The sequence below is a fragment of the Branchiostoma floridae genome, chromosome 7 (assembly GCF_000003815.2).
Source record: "Branchiostoma floridae strain S238N-H82 chromosome 7, Bfl_VNyyK, whole genome shotgun sequence".
Taxonomy (NCBI): domain Eukaryota; kingdom Metazoa; phylum Chordata; class Leptocardii; order Amphioxiformes; family Branchiostomatidae; genus Branchiostoma; species Branchiostoma floridae.
In genome coordinates this window covers 6,156,894-6,177,041 of record NC_049985.1, presented here as the reverse complement: position 1 = coordinate 6,177,041, position 20,148 = coordinate 6,156,894, and the positions used below count along the sequence as shown (strand labels likewise).

Below are 20,148 nucleotides of genomic sequence, written 5' to 3'. Positions count from 1 at the left end.
GCATTTTTTCAACATGGTCGCATTAGCGCAGTGGTGAAATTTATGCATTCTAAACTAATGCACCCGGTTCGAATCCGGGGAGGTATTTTTTCAACTTTTTTTTTCTTTTTTACATCCATTAAAATACTAATTTTTACATCCATTAGGCCATACCAATTTAATTTGTTGGTTCTCGGAATCGCCGCTTCTATTTTTCCCAATTTAAAAAAAAAAAAAAATCCAAAAAAAATCCCTGTAACGTTACGGTAACGCAAGTTGCTGGACTTGAAACAAACTTTGGTTCAGTTGAAAATGAAAGAACTTCTGAAACTAGTACTGGACTTGCAAAATAACTATCACCTGCTTATGTTCTCCTTTATGTTGTAAATCATCGAAAACCACCCATAGATCGTTAAATTTGTGCTTGAAAAAGACGAAAATGTTGCAGTGGGACAAACAAAATGGCAGCTGCCATATTTGGAAATGGCTTGGCCAATGCTGCCATATTTGGAAATGGCTTGGCCAATGCTGCCATATTTGTAAATGGCTTCATTAATATGGAATGAGTACACTAACGCCCTCAAGCGATTTTTATTCAAACTGCAGCTTTCACAAAGAGAATACAATGATGTTTCAGGCACTATCTATTCTTTGGGGTGAAATTAAGTCAATTTATTGTTCTTGTTGCTACATTAGACATTATACTATGCTGAAAAAGTTTTTCAACCTTCTTAAAGGTTTTTAAAAGTTGTGTGTGTTGAAATACTCTATGTTTTTGTCTTTATTACTAAGCATTATTACAGCAATGTTACTGTGAATACTTAAGCAATACTGATTGCACATAATTTTCCATTTGTATTGCTTAAATTCCACGTAAAGTGTATGACAAAATGCAAATTTTGCATGTAAGTGTAACTGGATCTACCACACATACATGTATACACCAGATTACTATTATTATCATTATATACCATTGGTTCAAGTCTGGAATTACGAACCTGAAACTTTGGACCTGACTGAACCCAGAGTTGTTGCAAGTTTTTTTTTTTTCGCCCTGTCGCTTCAACTTTTTTCTGAAAAAATCCGAGAACCAACAAATTAAATTGGTATGGCCTTATTATACTAATGAACAATACTTTTGTACAGAACATTAAAACTCACCTTTGCACCTCTTCTACTGCATTTTTCCGCAGTTGGGATGTTTGAATGAACGAACCGTGAGACGTGCGATACTCTGCGTATATGTTTCTTTCTAACTTTCCATAAAATGCCCATACAACATCTATATCACAGAATTACACAAGAACAAACTGATTTTCTCGAAAATAACTGCATACTGGATAACAAAAAGTTTCAGGAAACATATTCATTTTCATATTCCAGGACATAACTCATTTGCATATTTGTGAATCTCTCCATGCGCCCATATCAGGTTTTTTATTCTGTTCTATTTATATGACATTCTAATAACTAGAAAAAAAAAACATTCACACACGCAAACCTTGGCAAAATGCCAGCTTTTTTAAAAGCACTTGTTTGAAGCCTTCATTCAGTGTATTTCAACATGCTTGTCAATGGGCAGCCCTAACTTCGATGTCTGACCTGTACTGCCCCCCACCCCCATTTTGCATTTGAGGCCTTTTGAACCATATAGCTGTCTCAGATTTGCTGAAACCATGTTGCAATATCGTATACAAGAGGTTTTGTCAAGTGTGGACCCAGTTTTGTGCATGAATTTCCCAAAAATGTAGCAAAAATGTGATATTTTGTGATTTTTTGCAGCATAAAGTATGTGCATGCATGTATTGGAAGCTGTCAGGAATAACTCAGATAGCATAGATTACTACAAAAGTGGTATGAATTCAATGAAAATGATGGACTTAATGACGATTTAGTCCCATGTAATTGTATGCCTTACCAATTAGGACCTGTCAATCATAATGTGCCCTACTGGTGTTCACCCCCCCCCCCCCCCCCAGCAACACTGAATTGGATACTTTTTGATCCTATGAGACCCTAAAAAGAGGAGCTATTGCAAATAATACTCCTGAATGTAGTACAGGGCAATACTTGCTGTCCATTAAACAGGATTTTGCTGTATGTAGGGACATTTCAGCTGTGTAATGTTGTGTTTTGTGTGTACAGTTTGCCAGTTTCATTGAAACAGCATTGTATGAAAACTAGTAAAAAAAGTTGTAAAAAAAGAAAACCCTCTATTGAAAAGTTGCAATTTTACATCAGAGATGTAGAACTGACTATGGTTAGTAGTTATTAAGACTTGCTAAGAGATAAACACCTATGGATTTTGGAAAAGTCACATGACTTTTGGTACACTACCCCACTGCTTTACATGCCTTATTGCATGGGGTAAGCTGTGGTGCACTGGGTATAGATTTGGCTCTAAATTCCCAAGGGAGCAATCAATACAGTTCATCTTTGGGAAACACTATCGCATCCCCTCCCTGTATCAGCTGGGATAATAATTTTTCCTCAACTCCCTTATTCGGGTACCCAGTAGGGCTGACGTCAGAGTTGCGTTGCGCGGTAGAGGGCAAAAAATGGGAAGACGATTTGGGTGTGACTTAAAATCCTTGAAAATCCTTCTTTTCCTTGAAAATTTTTGCCCAATCTGGAGACTTTTTGACTTAGAAGAGACAGGTAGGGTCTAAGCTTTCCTGTTTGGGTCAAAATTTGTTCAGTTCAGCAGTTCAGCTGGTGTTAGGACAGGTTTTAGTTATAGGGTGCTACTGGTTGTATCAGGAGGGAAAATGGGTCAAAGGTGAGGTTTCTTTCATAGAGCGAGCTTTTCTCCGAGAATGAGCCGAACAACCCTCTGTTTTCTTTGAATGCTTATAAACTAGACCCAAGTGACTTTCTGGTGGAGAAGAATTTTAAAGATTGAACTATGGGTTAGTACTTTTTTGAAGCCTTCATTCAGTGTATTTCAACATGCTTGTCAATGGGCAGCCCTAACTTCGATGTCTGACCATCACTGCCTGTTGCAGCGTGGTCTGAAGGGAATTCATACAATGCCCTGTCAAGATTGGACGGGCTGAGTTTGAGGGGTTTATCATAGTATGGCAAAGCACGTTACGGGTAAAAAAAAAAAAAGAATTTTTCTCATGAATATTTTGGCGACGCCCCAGGGGCGGAACCTATATTATTGTGCGATTGTTGGTGTTCTGACAAGTGTGCCAATGCTTTCCCTAGGAGATGATTTTGTTTAAACCCAATAACTCCAGAAGCTGTGATGGGATCAGTATGATGCGTCATGTTCTAGACATGCTATAATCATGATTGAATTTGTTCAGTGGTACATATGTCTTGGACTCTGCAAGAAGTGATATAGATTTAATAAGTCTAACATCTTCTGTGGGAACTGCGATGGCATTTTTGTTAGACGATTTTAATCCAATGTCTCGTGTTTTAATGATCGATCATCTGGTCTCTATAGAAGTTGCACTGGATCTAGGAGGATGGCGTCCACAAGCAGCATGCAGACTTTGGATGGAGCCAGGAGAAAGACAGGAAAATATGTGCAATCTAAGGCAGGAGAGAAACACTACAGGTGTGAGGAGTGCAGCAGGTGCTTCAGTCATCTGGGTCATCTTAAGAGCCACATCCGGACTCACACAGGGGAGAAACCCTACAGGTGTGAGGAGTGCAGCAGGCAGTTCAGTCAGCTGAGTAATCTGAAGACCCACATGCAAACTCACACAGGGGAGAAACATTACAAGTGTGAGGAGTGCAGCAAGCAATTTAGTCAGCTGAAAAATCTGAAGAAACACATGCGGACTCACACAGGTGAGAAACCCTACAAGTGTGAGGAGTGCAGCAGGCAGTTCAGTGAGCTGGGTGCTCTAAAGAGGCACATGCGGACTCACACAGGGGAGAAACCTTACAAGTGTGAAGAGTGCAGCAGACAGTTCAGTGAGCTGAGTAATCTGAAGAAACACATGCGGAAACACACGGGCGAGAAACCCTACCAGTGTGAGGAGTGCAGCAGGCAGTTCAGTGAGCTGTGTAACCTGAAGCATCACATGCGGACTCACACAGGGGAGAAACCCAACAAGTGTGAGGAGTGCAGCAGGCAGTTCAGTCATCTGAGTGCTCTTAAAAGTCACATGCGAGCTCACACAGGGGAGAAACCCTACCAGTGTGAGGAGTGCACCAAACAGTTCAGTCATCTGAGTGCTCTAAAGAAACACATGCGCACTCACACAGGTGAAAAACGCTACAAGTGTGAGGAGTGCAGCAGGCAGTTCAGTGAGCCTGGAAATCTGAAGAGACACATGCAGACTCACACGGGAGAAACCTTACAGGTGTGAGGAGTGCAGCAGGCACTTCAGTGAAAGAGATAGTCTTAGAAAGCACATAAGGGGCAAGTGAGGACGACTCAGAAAGCGCACTAGTGTCTGTGGATGTATGGTAAAGAATCTACCACTAGAGATGATGATCTGATAGTGAATGTGAAGGGTTGCATCCAACCATAGCTAGTTTCTGAATTTTAGTTGTGTTTTTTTTACATTTTTGTTTTGTGTACTCAGCTTATTGGTTATTACTAGTAGTTATCTCTAGATGTATGCCATTAGGCCATGTTGATTTGATTATATAGATGACAGCACATGGGAACCAAAAGCTGATGCGAACGTGCAAATAAAAAAAGTTTGACTGATTGAAAAAAGTTGCCTTCGTTATGAAATCAAAGTGGCCAGGAAGCTTGAACAAATACCTGAGCACCGGAATATGGCATACCAAGCAATAGATTCGTCATTGTTGTTCTTTCACATCTTCTTTGACCTTGGAATATTCTTTGACAATACTACGTTTTCCGATAGTTTTTTCTGATTTGTTTTTCAATCCGTGGCGCCATGGCATATATTTGCTTCTTTTGAAGCTGCTTTGTACGATTTAGTCTACAGTATGGTTGAAAACATTTTATTTTTATTTTTGGAAATGGCCAAAAATTGCTGCATGTGCAGATGTCCTCCGTATAATCAAATCAATATGGCCTTATATCATTTATATACATATTTCGTTATAATTCCCCATCTACCCAGCCCAGCTGTATGGACATTGTCAGTCTGTAGGGTGAAAAAGATGTACATAACCACTTCACTTTGTTTACTTTTGTTTCTATGCACTAGTATTGTTAGGGAGTGGCTATGTTATACAACTAGAAGTAGTTGTTTAATTCTGGTGTTAACAACCTTCTTCATAGAAGTACTTGACTTAAGGTCCCTGTTTGTGAGTTAGCTGTGAAATGCTTTACCATTTCATGTATTATATTTACTAGTTTTGTACGGTCTTGTACCGAGTTTAGAACCATATAAAGTTGATTTTTACCAGAGTAGGTCTTGTTTCATATAAAATTTTGCTACTCTCTATGGGAAATGTTAAGCATCTAGTGTGCGTGTAGCAAAGTAAGTTGTTCGGTTTCTATTAGTCTGACTGGAAGAAAACTTTCGAAGTTGGCGTAACAGTCAAGAATGGAAAGCAAAGCTAGGTACGGATAGCATAGTTTATATAATCCTATTTACCAGAACTAAGTTGTCATCTTATGATATTACTAGAACTTGTTGTTAAAAGTCGAAACTTGATATGATGTTATTGATCTGTTACATTTGTTTCTTCAAGGAGGTTAAAATCAAGAATTTAACCTCCTTGGTTTCTTCAAGTCATTCATTTTCTTCAATAAAGTTGTTTGATGAGATCCCATATAAGGAAGCAGGTTTGTGTTAGTATGATTATAGCCACATTGATTATCATATAGCCAGGCGCCGCGGACCAATCAGAAGGCCCCGTTCTACTTTGGTTATGACCCCGTAACACATAGATTCCGGCCAGGTCGGTGTGTATCCTCCTTCTGATTGGTCAGAATGAATCTACACCGGCACCGTTGTCGATTCATTCTGACCAACCAGGAGGAGCGATACACACAAGAAAGTAAAGGATATGCAGGCATAAGCCAACTAAAAGGAGCGAAACATATGCCAGAGCAGAGGGAATAAGTACAGACTGCAAGGGGGAATGGCTGTTAACATTGACAATGAGTTTCGTTGTTCTAAAAAGCCAAAGAATGCGATGTTTCGAATATTTTCTATGGAAAGTTTGGTTTCAAAATGCAATCTGTAATCTTACAAATGTATTTACCAAATAATAAATGTGAATTTTCAGAAATTCACACGTAAAAGGAGTTCAAACGTACAGTACCAAGGGATCTATGCGTCACACAGGAGTTTGCAAATTTGGGTACGCTATATGATAATAACGTTAATGACCCGCAGGTTCCTCGTTGTACATGGTGTAATAACACCTGGTCTTTTGCTATAAACACCTCATGAAACCACTTTTCTTCGGTGGTTATAGCAAAGGACCAGGCGTCATGACACCATATACACCTCGGGGCGGGTCATTAACCCTTAACTAGCACTGTATATATATACCAGCGACTTCGAAGATAATGTTTGTGGCAAGTAAAGGGAGCTGTTTGTAGAATGGAACACAACTTTCGCGGCTTTAGACTATAGTCAGCCAAGTAACTGACAATCTAGGGGTGGAGTTTGTTCATGTACACGGATCTGTAATACTACAAACTTTATATACATTGTATTCCTCTCTACTCGATTCTGTTTCCCTTAGCGACTTTGGCCTTTACATGGGGTAATTAAGGGGCTATCAGAGAACCCCAGTGTTCCCTTAATTCTATCAGGTGACGTTCAGTATGTCCTGCTGGAAGGGTGTCCAGACCTACACTATCCAGTCGTCGGCGCATGTGTGGGTATGTGACTACAACCAGTGATGTACTGAGACTATAAATGTACCAGAGAAATTCTCATAAAATACCCATGGCATATAGCTACGTCTGCTTCATATGTATGGGTAATTCTATGATCTACTAGAATGTGTTAACACAAAAACTGCAAAGAATAAATTCATCTTCCATTCGGTTTATTCTTATAAATGGAACAGCCATGGAGAACCATGATTACACTTTTTCGAGCTAGCATTACTAACATGTTAACAATAGTACTGTAAAACAGTAATGTATCGTTATCGTTTACTACATCTGTATGTTCACATTTCGCTAGCCCTCTCATTGTTTTTTTAAGCATAAATTGTGCTAGCATTAAACTTATCCATTCAGCCTTAAATTTCGCAAACATTAAGAGAGCTCCATCCAACATTGTTTTTCGCTGATATTAAGGAAGCTTTTCCATTCTTCATCAATTTTGCGAACATTAAGAAAGCTTTTCCATTCTACATCAATTTCGCGAACATAAAAAACTTTTCAATTGTACATCAATTTCCCGAACATGAAGAAAGCTTTTCCATTCCACATGATACATTTCGCGAACATCAATCTTTTCCATTTCATTCAACATAAACTTCGCTAACATTAAAGATTCACCATTCAACCTAAATTTCACTAACATTAACACATTTCGCTACCATTAACTCATTAAAGCACTACGGGGCTACACAGGGCCGGCAGCACGAGGTGAGGACGCGGAACGCTCTCCTCAACCTCCTGACCACCCTCCTCCCCCGTGCCTTCCAGCCCTTCTTTGTAGTTTTTTTCTGATGAATCTTTTTTGGTAAGTTCTGCTCTGGCTCCTCCGGATGGAGGCCATCTTCTGTCTTCTCCTCCTGGAGACTACACTCAGTTCTCTCCTGCTGGAGGGCGAGATCAGCTTTCTCCTGTTGGAGAACATTCTTCTCCTGCTTCTCCAGACCACTGCTCTCCTCTCCCAACTCCCTATCACATGACAGCGCCATCTCCTCGAGGAGCTCTCTGCCGGCGTCAAGAATCGCCGTGGATGAAAGGAAATGCACGGCTCTTTCCAGCTCCGGATCATTCTTCTCGATATCTTCTACCGCCTTCTGCTGAAGGGCAGGCTGCAGTTCATCAAGGTCTGTGTTTTCTAGCTCATGATCTCCGGATGGAATCTCTTTTGGGGAGTTCTGCTCTGGCTCCGCCATCAGATGGAGGCCGTCTTCTTTCTTCTCGGCTCTCTCCAGCTCCTCTTCCTTCTTATCTTCTACCCCCTTTTGCTGAAGGACAGGCTCCAGCAGTTCAAGAAGATTCCTGTCTGTGGTTTCTAGCTCATGATCTCCGGATGGAATGAGATCTCCGAGGAGCTGTCTGCATGCACCCCCTATGGCGGCACTACACAGAAGCCCCACCGACATCTCGAGCTCCTCATCCTTCTGTAGCCCTTCCGCCATCTTGCTCGGGAGTTGGGATGTTTTTGCCCGGACGGTCGGTGCTGATATGCCCTAATAACAAGTATAAGAGACGTGATAAGCTTTGCTGTAAGTAAAGTCTGCACAGCAATACCAGATAATTTTGTTCGGTAAATAACAGATAACTCAATCAATCAATTAATGAATGAATCCACTTAAAAATTAATCTATTAATCAATTAACTGCTTTATTGGCAAAACGAACTAGTTATTCTAGACTGGGGTAAAGAATAAGGATGTTTCTAATAGCTATCAACTCCAAAGTGTCCAACATTTACTATGGATCAGATATGATTCGTTACACACGACAAAGATGTCACCAAACAGGACTATCAAATCTCATAATCGCTTCCGTTCCATTCAGCAATAACGTTAACTTCTTCCTGAAGCAGTCAGATTTTGTAGATAAGTTACTAGTATGTTAAACAGAACTCACCTTGTTTGGGACCTGAGACGGGACGTTCGAAGGGTGCACTAGCGCCGGAGTGCTGGAGGAAGTGTCCTGTAAAGTATGATATCAACAAAGGATTAAATCAACAGAACTATAAGAGAGGGTATAAGCTGCTAAGACGCTTCGAGTTTTTACTTTTTTAATTTCTTTATCAATTTCTATCGTTTTTATCTACACGTTTTTGTACCTCAACGAGTAAAGGATAAATTCGGGAGAATTTATATTACCGCTACGTTGTTATTGTACAAGATACATAAACAGTGCTACAACTATGTATCTATAACATGTAAGATTTCTCTATTCTTCAATCACCTCCGTTTGTGTAATGTGCGAGTACTCTTTTCTTTGCAATATACCCCAGTCAATAATGGGTCGTGACGTCAGATCAGCACCAAGGATAGATACCGGACTGGGCAGCATAAATGCGCTTCTACTTATCTATGCTTAAAAAAAGATTCTCTTATCAGACATACTCTTGTCACGAAATGATTTAGCCCTTGCTTATTTTTTCAACTTACAATCCGTGTAAAACTCTTGAAGTTAAAACTGAGCCATACCTTTGCCCCCGGCTGGGAGAGCGGTCCCTGACGGGCCACCACGTCCCCCTCCGAGACGGACAGGGGGACGGGTGCCGCCACTGCTGCGCATGCCTGCCTCTTGGACGGCGCCTGGGGAGAAGGTAAAATGTTATGAATACATCCCGGGGAAAAGAAACTAACAAATACTATTTAAACGTGCTAAAGAAGCGATCAATGCAGCTACAGACGACCGAACGCTGTGGAGATCAGTAGTGCACGGACTAACATAACTGTACCTGACCCATTGGGCCGATAGATGGTAATTACATTCTAGAACATCAGGCATGCATGCATGAACAGTTTTAGAACACCAGATTTTTAAACCGATCCTATCGCAACTTTAGTTCAGATCATTTGCTGACCGCTTTGAGTACTTTTTTACAACGATTGTATGACTCACCTTCGGGAGTTTGATTCCCCGCTCCTCCAGAAGACGAGCCCGAAGGCGCATCTTCTTCACACTCTCATTCAGTGCGATATAATCGAGTCGGTAAACGTCGTTACCTTGGCTGACATCCATGATTCTGATTCGAATGCGTTGGTAAAATAAACGAAATTTCACGTCAAGTCACCACGAAATTTTTTTACGTCTTAACGGATCAAGGCAAGAAGTGAAATGACCAGTTCGCTCTGCTCCGAGAGGTTAGGTCGGAGTGACCTAGGACGCCGTGACCTCGTCCAGATCGATGACGTCATCAGCCGTCGAGTGCAAATGTATTTTTCACGCCTATTATTCGTCGAAATGAAGTAATACTGCACTGTACCGTATAATACGACCTAGAGAATTGTTTATAATCACTGTTGCACTTTTTCTGGTCGTACAACTTGTAGTTTGGCCTATTTCGTAGCCAGTTCACTCTACTCTGAGCGAGGTATCCCAGTCACGTGACCCGGGCAAACCGAACCGTGGAATGTTCTGGAATGTTCCATTTTAAAATTTGGAAGGGGTGTTTTACAGTGTCATAAACTTTTTATGACGTCATAAACCCCCGCGTCCAATCAGCTACTTCCATCTAGGTTTACATCCAAGGTTTGCCGTAACGCATATTTTCGACACTAAAGGATGTCTTATGATCAGTTACATGCAAAAAAAATGAGCTAATATTTCTGTTAACTTACCATTTATCATAAGCTTTTGTTTGACGACATCTCCAGAAGAGAGAGTGTCTATTTGTTTTCGTCATAGCTGCACGAAAGTGCGTGCGGCTGTACTCCGAGGCGTCGATCATGAACTCGATCAAGGAGGTTGTATCCCAGATGAATACATGTATATCGTACTTGTCCCTGTTTCCATTTATATCCAGACTTACTCAGACGTTGGTCCGTAGACATTGACTTCCGCGTACGTGTAGATGCGTCCCGACTTCGGGAGGGCTCATTAGCATATAACGCGGGCTCATTAGGCTATATAGCTGATTATGACTGTGTGATCGGGTAATCAGGCAGTTGCAAGGGGTCAAGATAGGTCAGGGATTTGTTGAAGTTAGCAGTTACTGAGTTAGGTTAGTTGCGAGTATATCAGAGTTGCGGGACAAGTCGCCAGTTCAGAAGGAGAGAGGTAAGATCTTTCCTTGTTACAACTGCAAGCGCTACGGGTGTCCCGCAGCCAACGTTCCAGATCCCTCCCGACATCTCCACAGATATCGGTAAAAACTGTGTCTCGATTGGGCCTAAGCTTAGTGGTGCGTGTAATGGTACATGAGATCGCTAGATGGCGTCATCACTGTACATGCACGATATGCGAACTTGTGTGCAACCGGTTTTACTACTAAAGGTCGCCTGCCGCCATGTTCCTTCAAACTGATCGATATTGTTTGCCACTTTGTGTAATATTTACTATGGACAGGTTACCAACTTCGTCAGTCAGAGATTTACCATGTGCTCTGCACGACAAGCGATGTATGGAAAATGGCTGAAGCATGGATGACAATCCCTCTTCAAGAGAGCTGTATGAGAACAACAATGGTACGTGACTTTGGTACTTCTTTAGAATTGTTTCTACAAATTTATGAGTTGGAATGTCTTTTTTTCATTCAACACTACTAGAAAAACATTATAAATGAAGCTAAATTTAAAAGTTTGTCCCGTGAGGTAACTGTGATTGAATAAATACATGTATAGTAAAATGACGGATAGGTTGTAGCTGTTCCATTCTCCAGTTCCCTGAAGGGTCATTATTCTTTATATCAAACCTGTATTTGGTACTTTATACTGCTCCTGCCTGGCCGGAGTTTCTATTCTCCACACGGCCATTTTGGAAAGGGTCACTTGAAACCTCTGTGTGTGGGCTTGCCCGGATCACGTCGTTTTAACACGTGTTTCGTTCGATATATGTGTGTGTATGGCATGCATATCCTGCAGAGTTAGGTTTTAAACGGCATGTGTTCGCCATATTCACGAGATATGATAAGCAGTATTACCTGATCTGGTTCACCATTTCCTACCTCAAAGTTCTACTACATTTACCTTGAGTTAGTGCCGAATGGTCTTCTTCACTCACATGCCTGGTTGTCATCACTGACATTCCTTGTGGAGTGGGAAAATTGGCCCTTTCCTAGGTCGGACGGTCATATTTACCAGCTTAAGATAAAGATGGTCCTGAGAACTACGTTTCAACAAAATCATCGTTAAGGAGAAGGATCGAATCTTTTGTTATCTACTTTTTTTTGTTCCTCATTACCCAAGGACTCCGGGAAGGATTGTTGTCTCTTTATTTGTTTACTTGTGAATGTGTTGGAGCGGAGGCAACGCTTGTCTGGTTTGCATATCGCGCTAAAACTGTCCAAGTTAAATCTTTATGATAATGTGGCGCTCTGTTGAGCTAAGACGGCCCAGGCACGCTCGATTTGTTTGGTTCCCCAAGAAAGTTGGAATTTTCAATGGTCGCGATTTTTTCACCTTCCTCTCTCCTGACACTGCCTCATGTGTCGGACCACACGGGAGCCCCTAAGTCTAAGTCTATATAAAGTCTCTCCTGGGGTCTCCGAAGAAAACCTCTGAAGATAGTAATTTCTGTATCTGCTTGGTCCGGGAGAAAGGAAGTGACGTATTTGGGTTTGTGCAGGATGTATTGTTTTTATATAAAGAACTGCCACCTTGCGATTGCCAGTAAAAACGATAATCATTTTCAATTAAATTTGAAACGAGTGCAATAAGCCCACATATCACATTGTTTCAGAACATTTGAACAGTGCATTTTTTCATATCGGTAGTGAAGCCTTATCACCGCTGGGTGTAATAGAGCCTTCACACAACACTACAGCGGTACTCAGAGAACGCGGAATTGGAGAGCAATAACGTCATATCCACCACAAACTGCGGGCAATACTTTGACTAATAAACTTTAGTATGTCCTAGCTATCATTTTTCCTACCTCGAATTTTGTCCTACCACCGACAAGTAAATCGTAGTTAGCTACGGCCGCGTGGCGCGTTGGTACATCCGATCCCTCGATCTCGGAAGTTAAGCAACGCTACGGTCCGGACAGTGCTCGGTTGGGAGACCCCCAACCAAGGACGACCAGATTGCTGTAGCCTCACGAAGCTTTCCACGAAATCGTCTTCCGGGAGGGACGTAAAACGGGGGTCCGGTGCTCGAGGAGGTGCCTCGACTACGTTAAACAGCCTTATTATTCAACACATTGGGTACCTACTGGCTGGCAAAATACACCAGATGATGATTATTATTATATAATTATATAATATTTTGTCGAATGTACGTCCTTCATCTGCTAGAAATGTCGACGTTGCTTCCTTTTTGTATAGAAGCAATAGACTGGTGTGCAACATGTAGCTTTGTCTTCTTTTGTATAATTACTTTCATGAAGATGGAAGTATTGTTTTGTATTAAGATTCTCGACCTGCCCACTAACAACTGCACCGATCAGCAAAATCTAGACGATGCCGTTCACGAATGGTTTCAGTTTTCGCACCGTCGGCGTTATGTATTGCCTCCCCAATTTGCCAACTTTCCCTCCCTCTGAAGAGTCAAAAACATTCTGCACAGGTGAGATATGCTCGTGAGACCGTGTTTAATCTTCAGACACAAAGTACTCTTTTATTTATTTTATCTATTTATTAAGATTCTGCAAAATACAATGGAAGGTATGGCGGAACAGGTGTTCTTGTTAGGCTTAGGTCACATTTCCAAACCGGGGCCCGGACGGGTAGCTTTCCTGAGCGAAAAGAATTATATGAAAGACATCAAAATACACAAAATGTCAAAATAAGATTCATGGCCATGATATGTGTCTATTTTTAGGTAAACATTTTGATTTTTCGTTTCTTAAAACATCCCGACATGGCCCCAGTTTGGAAATGTGACCTACGCCCTAGCAGACGCCTTTTCAAGGCCACCATGCCGAACTTAAGTAACAGACTAGCGTGGCGCCGGATACCTAATTATGTACAGGTCATATTGTTTGAGTAGATCCGTGACCCCACACGTCATAGCACTTTAGATTTATATCTACATGTCACAGCTATTACAGCGCGCAGCTTACAAAACAACCGGACTTGACACAATGGTCACTTTGAAATGACCACTCCTGATCTATCCGTCCTATATTCAGTACATGACACCATGTTTTGTAAATAGCATTTTTTTATTTGCTCAAAATGGAAAGTTTTATATTATTTTTAATGGAATCTTTATTGGTGTCCCAACGCATATTCGACAAAAGCTCAAAACAAGCCTCTTGGCACGTTTTGCTATAGTTTTTTTTACGCCGACTGACGCAAAGCACTTCACACACGCACACACACACACACAGACATGCAAGCACACACATACACACATGTATACACACACACACACACACCAAAAAAAAAGCCACACACAGACACAGCCACAAACATGCACACACATACACACATGCACACACACGCACACACACACACACAAACAGACACACACAGACACACACACAAACATGCAAACACACACATGCACACACACACACACACAAACAGCCACACACAGACAAACACGCAAACATGCAAACACACACATGCACACACACACACGCAAAGCCACACACACAAACATGCAAACAAACACAATCACATGCACGCACAGACACAGACATACGCAAACACAAACACACGCACGCATAGACACACACAAACACACGCACGCACAGTGCATACAAACATCCACCCACAAATAAAATGAAAGTGACACACACACACAAACATAAACACACGCACACGCAAAGACACAAAGACACAATGTGAACGTGAAAGTGGCACAATAAGACACTCATAACGCAAAGAGGCATGTACACACACATAAACAAACACATAAATAAAGTGACAATGAAAGAGACACGAAACTCACATACTTAGACACACACTTGTAAAAACAGAGAGGCACGTACATAAACACACACGCACAACCAAACAAACAAACATACATACACGCTGACGAACAAACCCACACAAAAATGTATGATCTCCGACAAACTTGTGCAAAGTTAATATCAGAACAAATGTCCTGGCTTCAAGAGTTGCTGAATTTATCATTTGGGAAAAACAAAGTCGTTAGCTCATGCAATCATGTAAGACGATTTTGGCGCCTTTTGAGAAAAACAAAGTCTTTATCTCATTCACAGAACCTGCGACCTTTATTGCATGACCGGATCAGAATCCAGCGATTGTTCCCTTGACTTGTTTTTCCAGGAAAGTTGTCTGTGCGAACCTTCTCGCGATCGCTTCAGGATGACGTCTGATTGATCAGGAATTTATCTTCAGCAAAATTGCGAACGTCATATCTAAAGATGCTGAAGTAAAGCATTGAGGCAATGACTCAGATTACTCTTAAACTTGTAGTTTGTAATATTGAAGAATAAACTAAACAGCTCTTACTTCCCCACCTTGAATACTGTGTACAGGCGTGGTCGCCTTGGTTACAAAACGACATATAGTTGATTGAAGCTGTATAGTGAACTTTTGCGTTTAAGGTGAGTCTGAGGTACCCTTAACAGTTCTTCGTGTCACATCTGCTCAGTACGGCCTCATACGGTACTGAAACAATCCAATAGAATATGCGTGATCACGTGTGTAGAGGTCTTTGCATGTAGGACTGAATCTCTGGTTTTTATATTCCTTTAATAAGAGAGGAATACAGGGAGTAAGCATACAAATACTTAGGTATCACACAACTACCTTCCAGTGGTAAAAAAACTGCAATGTACTATGCTTTCCATGATGATATATGAATTGAAAATACGAGGTATCCCCCCTGTAAGTGCGGCCATTTGATGGTGCATCTGGATGTTGTAAATACCCAGACAATAGGTAGCAAATATAGCAGTTAGAGGACAACTGCATAAACACACCCAAAGCCTCCGGGAAGCTAGCACGGAAAGATGGGGTGGTTATAACACATACTTAAACAAATCAGAATCGTTAAATTTCTGCTAGAAATGATGGAAATGTAGAAAACAGATACACCAGAAATGTTGTGAATTACTGTAGGCGACACTGAAATGCCTTACCACGTGTGTAAAGGTCAATCAGCCATTTTCTCATGGGATTTTTGAAGCAAGGTGCAACCAATAAGTTAGTAACAGAGAAGCATTTACTAAGCAAGGTACAACTTGGTAACAGAGAAGCATTTATTAAGCAAGGTACAACTTGGTAACAGAGAAGCATTTACTAAGCAAGGTACAACTTGGTAACAGAGAAGCATTCATCAAGCATGGTACACTTGGCAACAGAGAAGCATTTAGTAAGCAAGGTACAACTTGGTAGCAGAGAAGCATTTATTAAGCATGGTACAGCAGAAACGTTTGTAACAGATAGGCATTTATTAAGCATGACACAACTTGGTAACAGAGAAGCATTTATTAAGCATGGTACACTTGGCAACAGAGAAGCATTTAGTAAGCATGGTACAAGGTAATTAAGCATGGTACAAAGTATTTGTAAACAACCTCATAGAAAGGAAAAAAGACAGAGAAGTCACTCATGAACAGTACGTAATAAATATTATGAAGATACGATGTATAACTTTAACTTTAGTTCCAAAATGTGGGAATAAATCGGACACAAGCCCTGCGTTGTTAGATATTATTTTTGTTTTAACTTGATATGTCACACTTCAATTCCTTACTATAGGTCGGGAGGCTAAACTCTGTTCTCCTTGTTTCTATTGATGACGGTACAGTGTATCACTTTCAGTTACAAAATGTGGGAATACCATATAATCGAATACCTGTCCTATAACGTTATTAGATTACATTTGGTTTGTGTTTACTTAATATGTCGCCCCCAACTTTTATATAGATAAAGAGGGAACCCGGTAGTCAGTGGTCACTCCATCCACATGATGCGTCGCCAGGTAGCGAGAACACTGTGTGGCCGGGAAGCCAGGGCACCTCAGGCCGACAGAGTGAGTAGACCTCCCGGTGTTCGTACTCTAAGGCTAACGTCACATTTCCACAAAGGGGCCCGGCCGGGCAGCTTTGGGGAACGAAAAGTACTATGTAAAATACAACAAGAACACAAAACATACCAAAAATAATTTCACGGCATGCCTTGTGCATATTTATTGGCATACACATTAATTTATCGTTTCCGCAAACAGCCCGACCGGGCCCCGGGTAGGAAATGTGACGTAGCACAAGCCTAGAATTATATGAAAGACATCAAAATACACAAAATGTCAAAATAAGATTAAACATAAGGTAAACATTTAGATTTTTCGTTTCTTAAAACATCCCGTCCGGGCCCCGGTTTGGAAATGTGTCCTAAGCCTTAGCAGACGCCTTTTCAAGGCCACCATGCCAAACTTAAGTAACCCCCCAGACTAGCGTGGCGCCGGATACCTAATTATGTACAGGTCATATTGTTTGAGTAGATCCGTGACCCCACACGTCATAGTACTCTGATTTTGGCGCCTTTTGAGAAAAACAAAGTCGTTATCTCATTCACAGAACCTGCGACCTTTAATGCATGACCGGTTCAGAATCCAGCGATTGTTCCATTGACTTGTTTTTCCAGGAAAGTTGTCTGTGCGAACCTTCTCGCGATCGCTTCAGGATGACGTCTGATTGATCTTCAGCAAAATTGCGAACATCATATCTAAAGATGCTGAAGTAAAGCATTGAGGCAATGACTCAGATTACTCTTAAACTTGTAGTTTGTAATATTGAAGAATAAACTAAACAGCTCTTACTTCCCCACCTTGAATACTGTGTACAGGCGTGGTCGCCTTGGTTACAAAACGACATATAGTTGATTGAAGCTGTATAGTGAACTTTTGCGTTTAAGGTGAGTCTGAGGTACCCTTAACAGTTCTTCGTGTCACATCTGCTCAGTACGGCCTCATACGGTACTGAAACAATCCAATAGAATATGCGTGATCACGTGTGTAGAGGTCTTTGCATGTAGGACTGAATCTCTGTTTTTTATATTCCTTTAATAAGAGAGGAATACAGGGAGTAAGCATACAAATACTTAGGTATCACACAACTACCTTCCAGTGGTAAAAAAACTGCAATGTACTATGCTTTCCATGATGATATATGAATTGAAAATACGAGGTATCCCCCCTGTAAGTACGGCCATTTGATGGTGCATCTGGATTTTGTAAATACCCAGACAGTAGGTAGCAAATATAGCAGTTAGAGGACAACTGCATAAACACACCCAAAGCCTCCGGGAAGCTACCTCGGCAAGATGGAGTGGTTATGACACATACTTAAACAAATCAGAATCGTTAAATGTCCGCTAGAAATGATGGAAATGTAGGAAACAGATACACCAGAAATGTTGTAAATTACTGTAGGCGACACTGAAATGTCTTACCACGTGTGTAAAGGTCAATCAGCAATTTTCTCATGGGATTTATGAAGCAAGGTGCAACCAATAACTTAGTAACAGAGAAGCATTTACTAAGCAAGGTACAACTTGGTAACAGAGAAGCATTTATTAAGCAAGGTACAACTTGGTAACAGAGAAGCATTTACTAAGCAAGGTACAACTTGGTAACAGAAAAGCATTTACTAAGCATGGTACAACTTGGTAACAGAGAAGCATTCATCAAGCATGGTACACTTGGCAACAGAGAAGCATTTAGCAAGCAAGGTACAACTTGGTAGCAGAGAAGCATTTACTAAGCATGGTACAACAGAGAAGTTGGTAACAGAGAAGCATTTATTAAGCATGGTACAGCAGAAACGTTTGTAACAGATAGGCATTTATTAAGCATGAAACAACTTGGTAACAGAGAAGCATTTATTAAGCATGGTACAACTTGGTAACAGAGAAGCATTTACTAAGCAAGGTACAACTTGGTAACAGAGAAGCATTTATTAAGCATGGTACAACAGAAATGTTTGTAACAGATAGGCATTTATTAAGTATGAAACAACTTGGTAACAGGGAAGCATTTGCTAAGCAAGGTACAGCTTGGTTACAGAGAAGCATTTACTAAGCAAGGTACAACTTGGTAACAGAGAAGCATTTACTAAGCAAGTCACAGCTTGGTAACAGAGAAGCATTTAATAAGCAAGGTACAACTTGGTAACAGAGAAGCATTTACTAAGCATGGTACAATAGAGAAGTTGGTAACAGAGAAGCATTTAGTAAGTATGGTACAGCAGAAAAGTTTGTAACAGATAGGCATTTATCAAGCATGAAACAACTTGGTAACAGAGAAGCATTTACTAAAGCAATGTACAACTTGGTAACAGAGAAGTATTTATTAAGCACGGTACAACAGAGAAGTTGGTAACAGATAGGCATTTATTAAGCATGACACAACTTGGTAACAGAGAAGCATTTATTAAGCATGGTACAAGGTAATTAAGCATGGCACAAAGTATTTGTAAACAACCTCAAAGAAAGGAAAAAAGACAGAGAAGTCACTCATGAACAGTATGTAATAAACATTATGAAGATACGATGTATACCTTTAACTTTAGTTCCAAAATGTGGGAATAAATCGGACACAATCCCTGCGTTGTTAGATATTATTTTTGTTTTAACTTGATATGTCACACTTCAATTCCTTACTATAGGTCGGGAGGCTAAACTCTGTTCTCCTTGTTTCTATTGATGACGGTACAGTGTATCACTTTCAGTTACAAAATGTGGGAATACCATATAATCGAATACCTGTCCTATAACGTTATTAGATTACATTTGGTTTGTGTTTACTTAATATGTCGCCCCCAACTTTTATATAGATAAAGAGGGAACCCGGTAGTCAGTGGTCACTCCATCCACATGATGCGTCGCCAGGTAGCGAGAACACTGTGTGGCCGGGAAGCCAGGGCACCTCAGGCCGACAGAGTGAGTAGACCTCCCGGTGTTCGTACTCTAAGGCTAACGTCACATTTCCACAAAGGGGCCCGGCCGGGCAGCTTTGGGGAACGAAAAGTACTATGTAAAATACAACAAGAACACAAAACATACCAAAAATAATTCAACGGCATGCCTTGTGCATATTTATTGGCATATAATTTATCGTTTCGGCAAACAACCCGGACGGGCCCCGGGTAGGAAATGTGGCCTAAGGCCTACGTCACATTACATAGGGGGTCCGCGCGGTGTCTAACTGATGTAGGCCCCGGCCGAGCTTTGAAGCCGGGTAGACATCGGCTCACGTAGTCACAAATCATTTTTTCTTCACGCGTCCCGTTAGAGGTCCCGGGGGGCTCCGGTGGGCATTCCGGCGGCTTTCGTGCAACAGTCGTATGCTTTAAGCCTTTATCGCTCGATGTTCGGCAGGCAACCGCGTCCGCGAGCTGCCCTGTGGATGTCCACGGGTACCTCGTAGGGGTCTGGCAGTGGGTCGGCCGATTCACCCCTTGTAAATAACTGTATGGTCCCTGTCGTACGCCCCGCGAACCACGACCATCATGTGTTGTTTTTTTGTTTTTGTTTTT

The 20,148-nt window shown here is 41.2% G+C and overlaps 2 protein-coding genes across 3 annotated transcripts in view; one reads left to right on the top strand and one right to left on the bottom strand.

Annotated features, from left to right (window-relative positions):
* Positions 1-3,851: 3,851 nt before the first annotated feature.
* LOC118419383 (protein krueppel-like) lies at positions 3,852-4,357 on the top strand. The gene is made up of 2 exons (XM_035825748.1): positions 3,852-4,134; positions 4,302-4,357. Exons 1-2 carry the CDS (start codon positions 3,852-3,854, stop codon positions 4,355-4,357), a joined length of 339 nt encoding a protein of 112 aa, XP_035681641.1.
* Positions 4,358-6,913: 2,556 nt separating this feature from the next.
* The window catches only part of LOC118419593, a 52,657-nt gene continuing 39,422 nt past the window's right edge, over positions 6,914-20,148 (bottom strand). For both annotated transcript variants that reach the window (XM_035826043.1, XM_035826044.1), the window contains exons 3-4: positions 8,662-8,727; positions 6,914-8,259 (exon numbers count right to left, since the gene is read on the bottom strand). In XM_035826043.1, coding sequence (XP_035681936.1) covers positions 7,450-8,259; positions 8,662-8,727 — 876 coding nt within the window. In that variant the 3' untranslated portion in view covers positions 6,914-7,449. The remainder of the gene's footprint in view (positions 8,260-8,661; positions 8,728-20,148) is intronic.

Excerpts from the sequence above, each read along its gene's own strand:
- LOC118419383 (XM_035825748.1), top strand. The coding sequence starts at position 3,852 with ATGCGGACTCACACAGGGGAGAAACCTTACAAGTGTGAAGAGTGCAGC. Across the intron at positions 4,135-4,301 it reads CACAGGGGAGAAACCCTACC|GTGTGAGGAGTGCAGCAGGC; the intron begins AGTGTGAGGAGT and ends GAAACCTTACAG.